The following is an 18,502-nucleotide window of genomic DNA, read 5'->3' as shown; positions in this document are numbered from 1 at the left end:
GGAGAACTGCTCTGCCATGTGGCTTGCAGTCTCGGGTTTTATGGTGATGGGGGATTAGTTTCTGGGTTGTATTTAGCCAATCATTCTGACTCAGAGTCCTTCCTGGTGGTGCACGCCTTGTTCAGCCAAGATGGATGCCAGAGAGAAGGATTCTGGGAGGTGGTCAGACATGTGGTGTCTCCTTTTGACCTTTCCCGAACTCGTCCATTTGGTGGTGGCTTATTAGTTCTGTGTTCCTTACCAGAACCTCATGCAAATGGTTACTATGGTGCTCAGCCAGGGTAGGCGGTTTCAGTCAGTGTGCTTCCCCTAACACTACCACAAATCTCTACACTGCCGTGTCCTTCAGTATAAACATTTGTACACTTATTTTTAAAATTAGTTTATTTAGATGATTACTTAGAGGTAGGTACTTTAAATAATATCTACTGAGAAATGATCATTGGGAATTAATTCCCAGGTGCTCCAGTGGTTAGAACTCTGTGCTCTCATTGCTGTGACCCTGGTTCAATCCCTGATTGGGGAACTAGGATCCCACAAGCTGCGTGGTGCTGCCGCCAACAGAAACAAAAAAGAACATTAATTTGACCCTTATCTGCCCTTGCAGTATGTGTCTACTGTGAGCAGTTTTATTAGCTTTTATCTGGTAAGTGATGAACGAAGAATGAGTAGAAACCAAAGTGAACACCACACATAAAACACATTCACATATTCAAATAAATATTGTTCACAAATGGCCTGCTGATTTCAAGCAAAATAGAGCTTCAATCAGTTACTATTTTTATAAATCATTCTTTTCATTCAACACGTTTTCATTAAAGTTTTGTTGATTTTTGAGATATACATTTGGCATGTCACAACAAAGAGAAAATTCTTCCATCTAATAATGCTAAGTAAGCCCACATAATTGCCAAATATATCCTTTTAGACTGACACTGTAGACTTAAGTGAGAACATGTATTGCAATGGGAAATTGCTGAAGCAGTTTTTTTTGTTTTTTGTTTTTTTTTTTTAATGTGTGCCAATCAGCAGTGGTTTGGTGATAATTAGCAGAATGTGTTTAAGGCCTACAGAGTGTCTAGCGGCTCTGTTTAAAGCTCAGCATGAAGCAGCTGCAGATGCTGGTCAGGGGCTCAGAAGTGAGGGACTCCCTCTGCTGCAAAGAATCCAATTTTAGTCTCCTAGTCTTTGATGAGCTTTGTCTGCTTCAAGGAGTTTCCTAAAGAGAAGGTGAGGGAGGTGACAATAGAGAGAAACCCTGATTACAAAATAGACCTGATTATAAAATAGACCCTGATTACAAACTAGACCCTGATTGAACTTTTTTTAAAGTCTTTATTAAATTTGTTGCTATATTGTTTCTGGTTTATGTTCCTGGTTTTGGCCACAAGGCACATGGAATCTTAGCTCCCTCACCAGGGATCAAATCTGCAACCCCTGCATTGGAAGGTGAAGTCTTAACCACGGGACCACCAGGGAAGTCTCCCTGATTGAACTTTGAGTGGGGTCTTTATGTCTGTTCTCTTGAACTACCAAATGTATTAATGTGTTGTTGTTGTTCAGTCACTCAGTCATGTCCAACTCTTTGTGACCCCATGGGCTGTAGCGGGCCAGACTCCTCTGTCCATGAGATTTCCCAAGCAAGAATACAAGAATACTGCCATTTCCTTCTCCAGGGGATCTTCCTAACACAGGGAACAAATGCTCTCCTGCACTGGAAGGTGGATTCTTTACCACTGAGCAACCAACCTTTTATTATTTTTTAATTTTATTTTATTTTTAAACTTTACAATATTGTATTAGTTTTGCCAAATATCGAAATGGATCTGCCACAGGTATACATGTGTTCCCCATCCTGAACCCTCCTCCCTCCTCCCTCCCCATACCATCCCTCTGGGTCGTCCCAGTGCACCAGCCCCAAGCATCCAGTATCGTGCATCGAACCTGGACTGGCAACTCATTTTATACATGATACTATACATGTTTCAATGCCATTCTCCCAAATCTTCCCACCCTCTCGCTCTCCCACAGAGTCCGTAAGACTGTTCTATACATCAGTGTCTCTTTTGCTGTCTCGTACACAGGGTTATTGTTACCATCTTTCTAAATTCCATATATATGCATTAGTATACTGTATTGGTGTTTTTCTTTCTGGCTTACTTCACTCTATATAATAGGCTCCAGTTTCATCCACCTCATTAGAACTGATTCAAATGTATTCTTTTTAATGGCTGAGTAATACTCCATTATGTATATGTACCACAGCTTTCTTATCCATTCATCTGCTGATGGACACCTAGGTTGCTTCCATGTCCCGGTTATTATAAACAGTGCCGCGATGAACATTGGGGTACACGTGTCTCTTTCCCTTCTGGTTTCCTCAGTGTGTATGCCCAGCAGTGGGATTTCTGGATCATAACGCAGTTCTATTTCCAGTTTTTTAAGGAATCTCCACACTGTTCTCCATAGTGGCTGTACTAGTTTGCATTCCCACCAACAGTGTAAGAGGGTTCCCTTTCTCCACACCCTCTCCAGCATTTATTGCTTGTAGACTTTTGGATTGCAGCTATTCTGACTGGCGTGAAATGGTACTTCATAGTGGTTTTAATTTGCATTTCTCTGATAATGAGTGATGTTGAGCATCTTTTCATGTGTTTGTTAGCCATCTGTATGTCTTCTTTGGAGAAATGTCTATTTAGATCTTTGGCCCATTTTTTGATTGGGTCATTTATTTCCCTGGAGTTGAGCTGTAGGAGTTGCTTGTATATTTTTGAGATTAGTTGTTTGTCAGTTGCTTCATTTGCTATTATTTTCTCCCATTCTGAAGGCTGCCTTTTCATCTTGCTAATAGTTTCCTTTGTTGTGCATAAGCTTTTAAGTTTAATTAGGTCCCATTTGTTTATTTTTGCTTTTATTTCCAATATTCTGGGAGGTGGGTCATAGAGGATCCTGCTGTGATGTATGTCAGAGAGTGTTTTGCCTATGTTCTCCTTTAGGAGTTTTATAGTTTCTGGTCTTAGGTTTAGATCTTTAATCCATTTTGAGTTTATTTTTGTGTATGGTGTTAGAAAGTGTTCTAGTTTCATTCTTTTACAAGTGGTTGACCAGAGACATCTCATAACTCATTACTGGACACTTCATTGCACTCCAGAGAGAAGAAATACAGCTCCACCCACCAGAACACCGACACAAGCTTCCCTAACCAGAAAACCTTGACAAGCCACCAACCTTTTAAAAAACAAAGCAATTTAATATTTTTCATAAATTAGCTTAGGTAACACCTCTCTCAGAGAAGGCAATGGCACCCCACTCCAGTACTCTTGCCTAGAAAATCCCATGGATGGAGGAGCCTGGTGGGCTGCAGTCCATGGGGTCGTGAAGAGTCAGACATGACTGAGCGACTTCACTTTCCCTTTTCACTTTCATGCATTGGAGAAGGAAATGGCAACCCACTCCAGTGTTCTTGCCTAGAGAATGCCAGGGACGGTAGAGCCTGGCAGGCTGCTGTCTCTGGGGTCGCACAGAGTTGGACACGACTGAAGCGACTTAGCAGCAGCAACACCTCTCTAGAGTGTGCTTTGAAAACCAGATGGCACTTTATCAAACTCTAGACCTCTTATGGGATGTGAATTTGCCCTTTGAAAGGAGCCTGAAGAAAAAATTTTCAGGTCACATAAGCTATGATGGGCAAAGAAACATTCTTATAGTTATAATCAAAAAGGCCTGGTCTCTCTTCTCCTGACTGGGCTCAAAGATGGTTCCTTTAGGTGACCTCTTTCAGTCCCTTTATCTCCTCAAACACTAGTTCTCAAAGAGTCTCTCATCTTGAGCCCAGAGCAGAATACTGTCCATAGTTTAGGTTCCTGGGGGAAAGTAGAGGAGAGTCAGAAAGAGGGATGAATATTGGGCACCAGCCTCCCCTTGCTTGGCCATGTCATTTGTGTAAACTTCATGGAAATAGCTAAAAGAAGAGAAATCATCTGGCTTGTTACAATCTTAGAGTTGAAAATTAGAAAGAGTAACAACTTGTTGTTTTTTAAATCTGAGGCAGAATGGTATTCCTCTGATCAGGAACTCTTAGCATGCTTAGATGGTTGTTTATACTTTGACCCTAAATTCAAGTTTTAAAGAAACCTTACATTTGGTCTCAGGATTTTTCAGTTCAAGTCACTAATTTTGATATGTCACATGGCCACTGATTTTCATTGCTTTTTGGGGTATATCAGCCACTTAATCAGCCTTCTGTAAATGAAGGTTAAAGTTAAATGTCTTTTTAATCTTAGATTTTGCTTAGGGATGCATCTTTTTTTTGGTGGCACACCGTATGTTTTCTGCATCCATTTCTCTCTCACCAGACTTGAAACAAAGACAACAGGGAAGGAAGGCTGTGTCATTCTTCTTCATGGCTGGGGAAAAGAAGTCTGTCTTCTTCATGTTTCTTCTCAGGCTTTTATAAAGTGAGGAGAAGCAGAGCAGTTTGAGGCTGGTGATTGTGAGCAGTTCAGGCACTTGTGGAAGAGTCAGATTTCCTCTTGTTCTCACACCCCCTTGTTCTGTGCCATTCACTGAAAGGAGCCAATTGCACTCTTCTCTGTTGCTCGTATTCTGTGGCCTGGCTTATTAGAGCCTTCCAGAAAAAAACTTAATTGGCTTACATGAGCTTATGTATAAGATTCTCTCCTGAAACCCAGAGAGATATTTTATTTCCAGAGTAATTTACTGATGGCTCCTCCTAAAGTAGATGAATAGGAAGAACTATTTACATTAAAATAATTTTATTATGACACAGGTCACAATAGGTTTCAGGTCATCCTGACCTTGCAGTTAGTAATGAGGTTCTGTGAGGCAGGTCATCTGACACATAGGTGAGAGAAGTGGGGACCAGCTGATGCAGACTCAAAGGTGATCTCTACATGGACAGAGGAGCCTTCATTTCAGTTCAGTTGCTCAGTTGTGTCTGCCTCTTTGAGACCCCATGGACTGCAGCACACCAGGCTTCCCTGTCCATCACCAGCTTCTGAAGCTGGCTCAAACTCATGTCCATCGAGCTGGTGATGCCATCCAACCATCTCATCCTCTGTCATCTCCTTCTCCTCTTGCCTTCAATCTTTCCCAGCTCTTTTGCCAGATTTTTTCCAAGGAGTTCTTCGCATCAGGTGGCCAAAGTATTGGTTTCAGCTTCAGCATCGGTACTTCCAATGAACATTCAGGACGGATTTCCCTTAGGATGGACTGGTTTGATCTCCTTGCAGTCCAAAGGACTCTCAAGAGTCTTCTCTAACACCACAGTTCAAAAGCATCAATTCTTCGGCCCTAAGAGAAGATTTGTTGCTGCTGCTGCTGCTAAGTCGCTTCAGTCGGGTCTGACTCTGTGCGACCCCAAAGACGGCAGCCCACCAAGCTCCCCTGTCCCTGGGATTCTCCATGCAAGAACACTGGAATGGGTTGCCATTTTCTTTTCCAAAGCATGAAAGTGAAAAGTGAAAGTGAAGGCACTCAGTCGTGTCTGACTCTGTGTGACCCCATCGACAGCAGCCCACCAGGCTCCCCCGTCCATGGGATTTTCCAGGCAAGAACACTGGAGTGGGGTGCCATTTTCTTCTCTGAAGAGAAGCCTTAGGCCCCAGTAATTGACATTCTCTTTGCATGTGTGGAGATATTTCATTCACACATGTGGAAAGATTCCTGATTCTGGGAAGACTGTTTTACCAGTAGAGAAAATAGCCTGATCTTTATTCTTCAGTGCCAATGTGAAACTATTTAATAGTTCCGCTTTGAGACACAAACCTGAAAGGTTATGGCTGTGAACTGTGAACGGTGCCAGTATTCTTGTTCTCCAGAGTAGAGAATTCAATCCAGGACCAAAGACGACCACTTCTGACCACTCTGAGCTTTTGTGTAGCAAAGTTTTTTAGTTTTTTTTTTTTTTTTTTTTTAAACATAACAGGGATAGAGAAAGCTTCCAGCAAAAAGTGCTGGAAGGGCGGGCCTAGGAAAGTAAGTACCCCCTTGCTAGTATTTAGCAAGGCATTGTATATTGTTCAGTTCAGTTCAGTTCAGTTCAGTCACTCAGTCATGTCCGACTCTTTGCGACCCCATGAATCGCAGCACACCAAGCCTCCCTGTCCATCACCAACTCTTGGAATTCACTCAGACCCACGTCCATTGAGTCAGTGATGCCATCCAGCCATCTCATCCTCTGGCGTCCCCTTCTCCTCCTGCCCTCAATCTCTCCCAGCATCAGAGTCTTTTCCAATGAGTCAGCTCTTCACATGAGTAGCCAAAGTACTGGAGTTTCAGCTTTAGCATCATTCCTTCCAAAGGAACACATGTATACCTGTGGCGGATTCATTTTGATATTTGGAAAAACTAATACAATTATGTAAAGTTTAAAAATAAAATAAAATTAAAAAAAAAAAAGAAAGAAAGAAATCCCAGGGCTGATTTCCTTCAGAATGGACTGGTTGGGTCTCCTTGCAGTCCAAGGGACTCTCAAGAGTCTTCTCCAACACCACAGTTCAAAAGCATCAATTCTTCGGTACTCAGCCTTCTTCACAGTCCAAGTCTCACATCCATACATGACCACAGGAAAAACCATGAGATGCTAATCATAGATAAAAGAAACACAAGGCTGGCTGATAGAACTGCACCAGGCTCCTCTCCCATAACATACATTCTGAGATAGCATCTGCAGGAGGGGAGCAGTCTCCCACTGAAGTATCTCTGGGTGAGATAAATTGTATCCATAAAGCAGCTGACATTAGTTTTTAAAGAAAAGCAGGTTTCTAAGAAAGATAGATTGTCTCATTAACATAGCTTAAAACAGGATATTTCCTTGAGCAAGATATACAGTTTTGCTGAGCAGATATTAGCTGGAGGTTTGAGAAAGTAAGTTTCAGATAGTCCCCATAGCAACACAGGATTTTAGAAATCTCCTGATATGCCAAGGAATGTGCCTTTTTGCCTTCTCCCCACCTTTGGGGGCCCTGACCTCCATACCTGTCTGACTATTAACCCTTTCAAACCTCAACTAATCATGCTCTTTGTATTTCCTAGTATCACACCAGAATTGACAATTTATCTAGTGCTGTTGGTATAAAATTTCTCAAATAATTATATCCTCATTTTTTGAAAAATTAAGCAGGTATTACCAGTGAGGCATTGAAAAAGTCAAATCTTCCTTTCTGTTCTTCAGGTTTTTCCTAAGGTGACACATCTCAGCACTTTCTTTTGTTAGTGTTCAATGGTCCAGAGGATACTTTGCAGCACAGTTTATACAACTGAAAATTATTTTAGAGATACTGTTTCTGTAAATGGGCATTTACAACCTTATTATTAAAGATTACAGTGCATTTTGATTTTGTTCATTTTAATTCTGTAAGTACTGGAATAAAATGGATAAAGTTTACCGATAACATTTACTATTTTGGGTTATTTAGGAACCTGTTTTATTCACGGGAACAATGAGGAAAAATCTGGATCCTTTTAATGAACATACAGATAAGGAACTGTGGAATGCCTTAGAAGAGGTAATTTATTAAATGTTATTAGTTTGTTAGCATCAGTATATGTGTGTGTACATTTATAGCACTGCAGGCAATTAAAGGGGAGCTTATCCATGTAACTGATTTTGTTTACCTCCTAGCAGAACATTGATGATCTGTGTATTGATTTTGATGAAAAGCAAGAATATAATGCCTCATATTTCCACTGTAGCTTTTCCCTTAGAATCCAAAGCAACTAAACACATTACCTTGTCTTTGTGTTGTGTTGTGTTCAGTTCCAAAGCCGTGTTTGACTCTTTGGGACTTCATGGACTCCAACATGCTAGGCCTCCCTGTCCTTCACTATCTTCCAAAGTTTGTCCAAGTTCATGTCCATTGCATCAATGATGCCATCCAGCCATCTCGTCCTCTGATGCCCTCTTCTGCTCTCAATCTTTCCCAGCATCAGGGACTTTTCCGATGAGTTGGCTGTTTGCATCAAGTGCCTAAAATACTGGGGCTTCATCTTCAGCAACTCCTTCCAATGAGTATTCAGGGTTGATTTCCCTTAAGATTGACTGGTTTGATCTCCTTGCTGTCCAAGGAGTCTTCTCTAGTACCACAGTTTGAAGACATTGATTCTTTGGTGCTCTACTTTCCTTACAGTCCAGCTCTCACAACCATACATGACCACTGGGAAGACCATAGCTTTGACTATAGCAGAGCACTAAACTAGATTTTTTAATTATGGGTTCAAATTCTGTTGGTTACCTAGTGAATTTATTACCCTAATTACCCTGTAATATTCATTTTTTTCCTCAGGTATTAGTGAACATCTACTAAGTAAACACAATAATAGCTTTTCATTATTAACTGAGAGATAAATGAGATCATACTACTAAAATAGTGTGATGTTTCATAAGTGTTTATAAGGGTAAATTATACAGTTGGAATGTGATAATAATTATATATTGACTATTATTTTAATCCTGCAGAGTAAATGCAAGTAACAGAACCCTGGAGATTTTGTGACATTTTTTATAGTTTTAAGTTCATTTCTAGAAGATGTTCTATTTGTGTAGTGTTTCCCTTTGGACTACTTCTTGGAATCTCCTCACCATTTCATGAAATGGATTTTGAGTGTTAAGATGTTGTTAGTTGGTGTATTTTAATATAAATTATTTTCTGCATTTGCCCCAGTTTTGTAAATTGATTCTAAGCTACCCTTGGCAGAAAATGTATCTCCACCCTTAAACTATAGACAGATTTTAAATCCTCATAGGACTTAGCTCAGTCTTATGCTTTTAAAAAGTAAGCACTTAATAAATACTTAATGTTTGATTGATCTCTTCAGTTCAGAGAAGCATGGCTTATTGCTCTCAAAACAAAAATGTTTTTTGTTTTATTCCCACAAATCCCAATGACACAGTGTTGTTTTGAATTGGTACTTTTTGTCATTTAGTATCACCCTTTCAGGCGTAGCTCTCAAATCTGTAGTACACAGATGAATTTGACTGTGAGCAAGCCGACTTGAAGGCCTGACAATCTCCTGCCAATATTTCTGGTTTCTGAAGGATGTCAGCACTGAGTTTCACACACCCACCCTGCTTTCCAGCAACTGTGAGGATTTTATGCTCTTAAATCAGGTCGATTGCTTCACCTTCTACTTGAGAAGCAGTGGACCTCTGATTTCATTTAAGTCAGTGAGTCTTTCTACAGTGAAATTCTAGAAGAGAAGAGGTAGAGAAGTTAACCATCAAATGTAAAGAAAGATGGAAGGATCCACTTCTACTGGACTCAGAGGAAAGATTTAATGATGAAATTAGTACACACCTTACAAAAAACTAGAAGTATTGGTAACTTATTTTCCAATTTGTTCCAAGCCTGAGATCTCTCTTCACAGATCCTCCAGTAGTAAAATTACTATAGAATTTTAGAACACATTGTTCCATGGACAGTGAAGAAACATTAATTGGGAGATAAATCCTTTGAAAAGCTATCTTAGAACTTGGCTCTGCTTATATTTAATTCATCTGTAGGAGTCAAAATCAAAATAAAATGTAGTGGCCTCTGAATTCTAATAATGATGAAGCACTGGGAGTGGTAGACAATACTAAGATCTACCTTTAAATAAAGTACATTTGGAAATTTCTATAAATAGAAATAAACATGAGTTTATTTCACAAAGTGAAATGTGTGGTTTCCATATGCCACTTCCAGAAGTGGTCCTGTTACTTTAGTGGTATCTCTTAGGGAGGAATCATCCCATCTTTGTATTTCTCTAGGAATTGTTCCTTTATGACTTTTACGTGATATTCTAATTTTTAGAATATCACTAAATCTTTCATTGATAAACATGCAAATGTCATAAAGAAATACTTCCTATAGTAACAGAGTGATGAGATGATTTGTCAGTCTAAGAAGTATAACTCAAGCAAAGAGATCAATTTTTGGGTGGGTTAACACCCCCAAGTTATTGGTTTATAAGTGATGCCAAACAAATGGAAAATGTGAACCCTAACTCAGAGTCTTCCTGAGAGTAGGAGGCACCACTATGTTTTCTTCTTTAAGAACTTCAGTTAAAAGTAAAAGAAGATTTTTACATTTATTTTTAAATCCTTAGTTCTGTCTACTCTTTCTCCTTTGACTGATTTGGACACTCAGAAGGGAGACAGTTTTATGAATGCTGCCCATCTCATCTTAGTTATTTTTTTCAAGGTATCCTGAAAATACATTTTTTCATGTAATGATAAATAGCTTACTGTAAATTGAGGAAAATTCATCAGAAATTAATGCTGATTGGGACACCTAAAAAGCAAGGGCAGCTCTACCAATATAATATGAGTAGTGCCTGAAGATGAAACACTTTATCTCTTAAAGGTTAAGGAATCATGTTAAATAAAACTCTGGAAAAGAAAGGAATATATATATATATATATATTTAATATACATACATATATATTTAAAATAGTGACTGATTCACATTGATGTACCAAAGAGACCACTGCAACATTATAAAACAATTGTCCTCTAGTTAAAAAAAAAAAAAAAAAAAACACAAAAAACAACCAAGAACTCTTGAAAATAATCAGCTTCTGTTAAAAAAAGAAAACAACTTTGATCCTGGAATAGACAACTAAGGATGGCATGCCTTATGAAAACTGTGAAGAAATAACCCAGTATGTTAGATGTTGATAGTATCTCTGTTAGGACACAAGTGTGTCTCATCACACAGGAAACCAAGATTCAGAAATCTGGGTGTCAGCAGCCTGTGCATCAGGAATCATGTGATTCAATCCTGGCTGTGGAGACAGCTCACATGTCCATTTCCCAGGACCTTGTATTTAGGTGAACGAGCTCCCCGCTTACTTCCTTTACTGCTGGTCCTGCTCTAGTAAAAGCTCTTCTCCATCTGTTGATTGCATTTCGGTGTCTCTTCCAGCCCACACCAACCTTTCTTTTTGAAAAGTAGGAAGGTTCTACAAAATATGGAGACCATCTGACATCTCACGATCTCCTGTGAGGGGCATTGGCACTTGGCTAGTAGATACAGTATATATAGTAGGTTACTGAAATCATGATACTAGAAATGGTTGTCTTATAAATTCAGATTATTACTTTCAGTTTTGCTGTAGCTTATTACTTTCCCAAGCTCAAAAACAATCTCAAGCATTTTATACTGAGATATATAGTTTTCAATAGTATTATTCTCTCTGTTTTCCTTAAATTATACCTTTTAAAATGCCTTCCACGATTGCATTATGATGTTATGGTATCTTGGAGCCAGTTAATTGTTAGAAGAATATATTTTTTATGCTTCCTTTTAGTAAGAAAATAGTATTATATATAAATTTTCTGTATGGATTTGTTTCCTAATTTATAGGAACAGGTGTCACAAGATAAGATACACTTATAGCTTCATTCATACATCCAACAAAGATTTATTGAGAACCTTTAGACAAGCATAGTTGCAGATTCTAGGATCATCGCAGTCATCAAAATTGATAAAGTCTCTACTATTTAGCTTAAACTCTTGTGGAGAAGATGGAAAACCAGTCAATGCATGTGTAATAAATTCTCAGTGCTGATACATGTGAAGAAGAAAATAAAGCAGAACATGAAGAGAGGCCAGCTGACAGCATTATTAATAATGGGCAATATCTGTTGATTTCTTTGTATCAACCACTACAAACTCTACACATACTGATTCATTTTATACTCTGACGATGTTAGCAAGTGCATACCTTTATTATTTCATCTTCATGTTAGTCTCATTCTTACAGTCTCAGAAAGCAGTGTTAACTGGAAAACATTTTCACCTCACAAAAGCCTCAGTCCTTGTAGGCCAAAGTGGAAAACCTGAAGGAAAGTAAAAAAACAACAAACAAACAAAACAGCTTAGTGATGAGATATCATCCAAATTGAGAGCAAGTGTGAGATCATTTCTTTAAAGTTAAGACATCAGTCTTATGAAAGACCAATTTGATGTACAAAGATTACTAATGTCAGCTCGAAGGAAAAGTGATAAAAGCTTTGCCGCTGTCACACCTTTGATTAGTCCCATCATTGGGTGCAGATGTATGAATTTGTTTCATAGATAGAATACTAAGTCTTCTTCCTTGTAATGGAGGAAAAGGGGTGACTAAGCTGACATCTTCCGTTTTATAATTTTCACTACAAGCACTTGCATCACAATCCAAATCTTACCCTTTAGTTTCTGTAAATATCAATACCATACTTAATCCTAAATCAGAATTCCCTCTTGCTGAGCTTGAACTCCATCAGGAGCATAATTCAGGATCATATTCATAGAACCACTCCAGCATTTAGGATACCATGAAAATGTTGTCATTTCACCCCTAGTGTTTTGTTATTTGACGCCGTAATTCTGGGTCCCTGCTCACTGGCCATCACTCATCAATCTGTTGGTCTCTTAATCTGAAGTATATTTACTTTTTGTTCTTTAACTTCAAGCATAGTATGGGTTTGGTTCTTATTCCATAATATTTCTCCAAAACAAATATTCGTTGAAATGACTCCTAACAACCAGTGACTTTCAGATTATCTCTGGCAGTTAAAAGTTTATTTTATTTAATCTTATGATTACAATTTTTAATTTTTTTTTTATTGAAGGATAATTGCTTTACAGAATTTTGTGGTTTTCTGTTATACATCAACAAGAATCAGCCATAGGTACACTCATGTCCCCTCCCTCCCAAACCTCTCTCCCATCTCTCTCCCCAACCCACCCTTCAGCCTATTACAGAGCCCCTGTTTGAGTTCCCTGAGTCATACAGCAAATTCCCATTGGTTATCTATTTTACATATGGTATTGAAAATTTCCATGTTACTCTCTCCATACAACTCCCCTTCTCCTCCTTCTCCTCCCGCCATGTGCATAGGTCTGTTCTCTATGTCTGTTTCTCTGAAACTGGAGCCTATTATACACAATGATTGCAGTTTTTTTCAGAGTATATTAATATAAACACCACCCATAGCCATGGTCTGGGGGAAATAAGATGTTATGTTGTGTCCAGTTTTTCCTGAGTTTTCTCACTGCAAAACATTTATGATATTGAAGAAAATCCATTTGACTGGAAAAACAAATATGGGGTTAAGTTTTGGAAGGAACCAAAGCCAAAGTAGGCTCCAGGTTTAATAATATATGAGGTACAGTTTGCCAGTGTTTGAATTTGTATTTTTTTAAACCTAAGATCTTCCAAAATGGTAAAGTACTGATAAGATTATATCTTTAGACAATCATACTTCCTAAAATAATTTTGTTAAAAAAATTTCCCTTAGTGTACTAAGATCTAGGGAAAATATACTTTGGGAAAACTGTAAAGATCCTTTTAACTTTTCTGTTTAGATCAGATTGGGAGAAATAGCTTCATTTCTTAAAAGACTTCCTTAACTAATCCCTGGTGGGGTTTCTGGTGGATGTCCTATGGCAGGGATAGGGGACACTGAGATCTTTCTGTCCTGAGTTGACTCTACCATCTTTCTCAGTGAACGCTCCTTGGAAGGAGCTCTCCCCATCAGGTGGCTGTACACGTAAGATACACAAGAAGTCCTGAGGATGTCAAAACTCTAACATATGAGGCTTATCTCCTTCAGCAGAAATTTGTGTAGGAAAATGTTCTTCTTTCTGTATCCACAGGTACAACTTAAAGAAACCATTGAAGGTCTTCCTGGTAAAATGGATACTGCCTTAGCAGAAACAGGAGCAAATTTGAGTGTTGGACAGAGACAACTGGTGTGTCTTGCCAGGGTTATTCTCAAGACAAATCAGATATTGATTATTGACAAAGCCACATCAAATGTGGATCCAAGGTAAAGGGCTGAGGTCTATGAAACCTGGAATCTGAATTTTAAATGTGGTAAATGGAAAATGTTTGATGATGCTTAAAGATGTTTTCAAGTGTTCTCTTTGTCCCAAAGAAATATCTTGATAAAGTTAATTCTAGAAAACAAAGAAAGAAACTAAAGCATGTTATATGGTATTAATATTGTTATGAGACTTCCTATGAGAGCAGAATTCCTAAATGTAGCTTCTGATAATTTCAAGGGAAGAATATTTCCCCTTGCTTTATGAAAAATGGTAAATTTGTAAGTAGACATTTTATACTTAGTTTTTCAGAAACAAGATTAAGTCATAAAGCATGGATTTAAAAAAAATCATTATTGTATATGATATTTTTAAGTCTTAAGTCTGCTTTTCCTGTCTTTACTAACTAAACTGAACTTCTTTGATTCCAGAACTGATGAGTTAATAAAAAAAGCAATCCATGAGAAATTTGCCCAGTGCACTGTGGTAACCATCACACACAGATTGAGCACCATTACTGACAGTGACAAGATAATGGTAAGAGCCTTACCTGTGGAATTTCAGTTATTTCCATTTTCATTCAATTTTGCAAAATATCCTTCCTTGTAAAACTTTATAGGAACCTCTAAATAGTTAACTTTCTCTCAATTTTTCTCCATTCCTGACAATAACTTGTATACTTAATTATACCTTCAGAATGTGCTATTAAATAATATATCCAATAATTTAGTATTTTCATATTAAAAGTTTATTTACACTGTCATTTTTCTTAAAGATAGTCAACCATGAAACTATTCCAAATCCAAGATAAGTCTCCATATTTCAGAGTAGTAGAACATGGTCATTTTTACTATGCCACAGTTGTTTCATTATTTTTAGATTCCCAGAATCAAAAACTGAGACCTTTGGGAATTCCCTGGGTGTCCAGTGATCAGGACTTCATGCTCTCACTGCCAAGGGCCAAGGATCCCTGGTTGGAGAACTAAGATCCCACAAGCCACATGGCATTGCAGATTAAAAAAAAAATAGCCTTTTATTTAGATTACCAGGAGGCTGTTGACTAAAGTTGAAGGATTTCTTAGCTGTTGCTGTCAGAGTGAATTCCATGAGAAGAAAGGGCCTGGTGAAAAAAACAAAGTATTTTCACAGAAAGCACTTAATAAAGGAAATATGTCACATAGCAATTGGAGGGCTAGAAATGTTAGAAACACTGAGTTAATAATTTTAGCAGGCAGCTACTGTGTCCTAGGACAAATCTCCAGACCCAAGAACTCAAGAGGAGAGGCCCTAAAGAGTCGGTGCTCAGACCTCCATGGAGCAGTCACTACCCAGGTGCTGGTGATATTTGTGAGGGAGCAGGATGGGGCTGGTTCTGCACATGCTAATGAAACCTGCAATCTGGAGTCAGGTCCCACTGCTGAGGTGATGCTGCAGGATTAGCAGAAACTAGACAGTCTGTTCGGAGAAGGCAATGTCACCCCACTCCAGTACTTTTGCCTAGAAAATCCCATGGACGAATGAGCCTGGTAGGCTGCAGTCCATGGGGTCGTTGAGGGTCAGACACGACTGAGCGACTTCACTTTCACTTTTCACTTTCATGCATTGGAGAAGGAAATGGCAACCCACTCCAGTGTTCTTGCCTGGAGAATCCCAGGGACAGGAGGCCTGGTGGGCTGCCGTCTGTGGGGTCGCACAGAGTCAGACACGACTGAAGCGATACAGCAGCAGCAGCAGCAGCAGACACTCTGTTTGCTCTGTGAGTCCCTCTAGTGCTCCCTACTGGGAGGATCTAACAAAGAGCCTGCTGGCCAAAAGTGAAAGTGAAAGTCACTGGGTCATGTCTGACTCTTTGTGACCCCATGGACTGTACAGTCTATAGATGTCTCTAGGTCAGAATACTGGAGGGGGTAGCCTTTCCCTTCTCCAGGGTATTTTCCCAACCCAGGATTGAACCTAGGTCTTTTGCATTGCAGGCCGATTCTTTCCAGATGAACCACAAGGGAAGCCCAAGAATCCTGGAATGGGTAGCCTATCCCTTCTTCAGGGGATCTTCCCAACCCAGGAATCGAACCGATGTCTCCTGCATTGCAGGTGGATTCTTTACCAAATAAGCTGTCAGGGCAAAGTGTTTCTGAAATGTGATTTGCAAAGAGCCAGCCTCTGCATTACAGAAGAGTATAGAAAGAAAGTTATGTCAGTGCTGAGAGACTGTAGATAAACAACTAGCAAGTCTCTTACATAGTAGATCTGGACTCAGCACACAAAGCAGGCTCTAAGCTTTGGTGTTTGGATATCTGTCTAGTATCTTTCCTGTAATTTTGATTTGCTCTTTCTTCCTCAGAAATTAGTATTTCCTTGCTTAGCTTTGTTTTCCTCCTTCCTCCCTCCCTTCCCCTTTTCTCTCTTTTGTCGACTTCTCTCTCTCTTTTTCTTTTCCCTCTGTTGCTGAATTTCCATAAATCTTAGGATGTGGATTTATAAAATGACAAGGAAAACCATTCCTCGAAGAGAAATCTTTGGCTGCAAATAAGCCCTAAGGAATTCAAGTTGTTTTCAAGCTAGTTCCCAGCCTGTGGAACAAGCTAATATTACTCATTTTACAGATGCTAACTACTGTCACAAGATCCTGCAGTATCCAGTGTTGCTGATTAGAGATGAAGTAAATAGATAAGGAAAGCCTGCACAGTGCTTAAAAGGCAGCAGAGTCAACTTTTATTTCAATGGTCTATACTAAATAGGTCAGTCAGTATATACTAAACAGGTAATGCTGCTGCTGCTAAGTCGCTTCAGTCGTGTCCGACTCTGTGCGACCCCATAGACAGCAGCCCACCAGGCTCCCCTGTCCCTTGGATTCTCCAGGCAAGAACACTAGAGTGGGTTGCCATTTCCTTCTCCAATGCATGAAAGTGAAAAGTGAAAGTGAAGTCGCTCAGTCATGTCCAACTCTTAGCGACCCCATGGACTGCAGCCTACCAGGCTCCTCCATCCATGGGATTTTCTAGGCAAGAGTACTGGAGTGGGGTGCCATCACCTTCTCTGAAACAGGTAATAATCAGTAATAAATGGTCAGTAATACTCAAACTTCCTTATGTTCAGGGATAATGGAGTTGCCTCTTTTGACTTCTTGAGCAGTTCCTGGAATATCACCTCCCTCCCTATTCCCCATGCATTGTCAGGTGGGATAACCAGTGGGGACGCTGAGTAGATACCAGACTGTCAGCCTCAAGGCTGTGCCTGTGGCCTCACTCTTGTGAGCTGGCCATACTTAGGAGTGAGTTCTGGAGAAGCAAATGACAAAAGTGGAGCATCTGCAACCAAAGGGATGCTCTAGGCTCAAAGCGGTGTGTCTGGTCACCTGAACTGAAACATCTCAGTTAGAAGCAGGCCTCTCCTGCAGAGTTTTATGAGGGACCTGGTGACATTCCAAGATTTTAGGACAGTGACTTTGAAATGCCAACAACTTTGTTTAGCATCAAGCATCCTTAGTCGTTTGTTTTGTTCTTGAGTGCTAATTGGAAAAGTAACCTTTTATTTCTACTCTTTACCTGTCACTTTGTTATTCTTATGTCTCAGCACTGTATTTTGCAGACTGCCCCCCTAAGGCATACTTCTTACACAAGGAATGATTGATGCTGTGAAATTTCACTTTTGAAACCCTTTGTCAAGCTTTAGAGGCAGCAACAGAAAGATGACTTGATCTCTGGTGGGAATAAATTCTTTGCTTCTAAATGTACCCTGGAGATGTATTTTTGGGGTTTGGTATTACAGCATTCATGGAAGCAGCTTCCTGTTACTACCTAATTCTTATACATGCTGTCACTTTGGAATGTAGCCTCTGTGGTAGCTCAGATGGTAAAGAATCTTCCTGCAAAGCAGGAGACCTGGGTTTGATCCCTGGGTGAGGAAGATTCCCTAAAGAAGGAAATGGCAACCCACTCCAGTATTCTTGCCTGGAAAATCCCATGGACAGAAGAGCCTGATGGGCTAGAGTCCATGGGGTCACAAGGAGTTGGACACAACTGAGCAACTGATACTTTCACTTTGGAATGTATGATTGGTTAAGGAAACAGTCAAAAATGACAGCATTTGGCAGACGTGTCAGTTGCTTAGTTCTGAGTCTTTATCTATCAGTACTTGATCCATAGTTGTAAATGTCTAGTTCACAAGTACCTCCTTAATCAATCATCTTTGTTGCCATTATCAAAATACATCCATTTGTTTAATGTTTTACTTACCAGTCAGTTCAGTTCAGTTCAGTTCACTCAGTCATGTCCGACTCTTTGCGACCCCATGGACTGCAGCATGCCAAGCCTCCCTGTCCATCACCAACTCCCAGAGTTTACTCAAACTCATGTCCATTGAGTCGGTAATGTAACCTCAGATTTTTCCCTCTTTGTCAATATGTTCAACAAGTCCTTAACCTAGTTTTACAAAACAGTTTACAGCCCGGCCCTTCCCCACCTTTCTAGTTTTGTCCCTCTCTGCTCCCCCTCCTTCCTTTACAGCTAAAACCACACTGATGGTGTTTCAGGTCTCCAAATGCAGTCTCTTACAGTGTGTCCTTTCTCAACTGTTGGTGGCTTAGACTAATGCCCCTGCAGTGGAAATGGTGAGATGGCTGGATTTGGGATAGACACTGAAGTGGAGCCAAGTGATGGACTGAACTTGGGATCTGAGGGAAGAGAAGGGA

The 18,502-nt window shown here is 39.7% G+C and overlaps 1 protein-coding gene across 2 annotated transcripts in view; it reads left to right on the top strand.

The window, feature by feature from the left end:
* Nucleotides 1–18,502, top strand: part of LOC113888430 (multidrug resistance-associated protein 4-like) — a 547,902-nt gene that overhangs the window by 153,264 nt on the left and 376,136 nt on the right. The window contains exons 27-29 of one of the 2 annotated variants that reach the window (XM_027535553.1): nucleotides 7,440–7,529; nucleotides 13,645–13,817; nucleotides 14,244–14,349. The exons of the other annotated variant lie outside the window; for it this stretch is intronic. Of the exons in view, the coding sequence (XP_027391354.1) occupies nucleotides 7,440–7,529; nucleotides 13,645–13,817; nucleotides 14,244–14,349 (369 nt within the window). The remainder of the gene's footprint in view (nucleotides 1–7,439; nucleotides 7,530–13,644; nucleotides 13,818–14,243; nucleotides 14,350–18,502) is intronic. 2 annotated transcript variants of the gene reach the window in all.

The sequence above is a fragment of the Bos indicus x Bos taurus genome, unplaced genomic scaffold, assembly GCF_003369695.1.
Source record: "Bos indicus x Bos taurus breed Angus x Brahman F1 hybrid unplaced genomic scaffold, Bos_hybrid_MaternalHap_v2.0 SuperScaffold_100126, whole genome shotgun sequence".
Taxonomy (NCBI): domain Eukaryota; kingdom Metazoa; phylum Chordata; class Mammalia; order Artiodactyla; family Bovidae; genus Bos; species Bos indicus x Bos taurus.
This window is presented reverse-complemented; position numbering and strand designations above follow the sequence as displayed.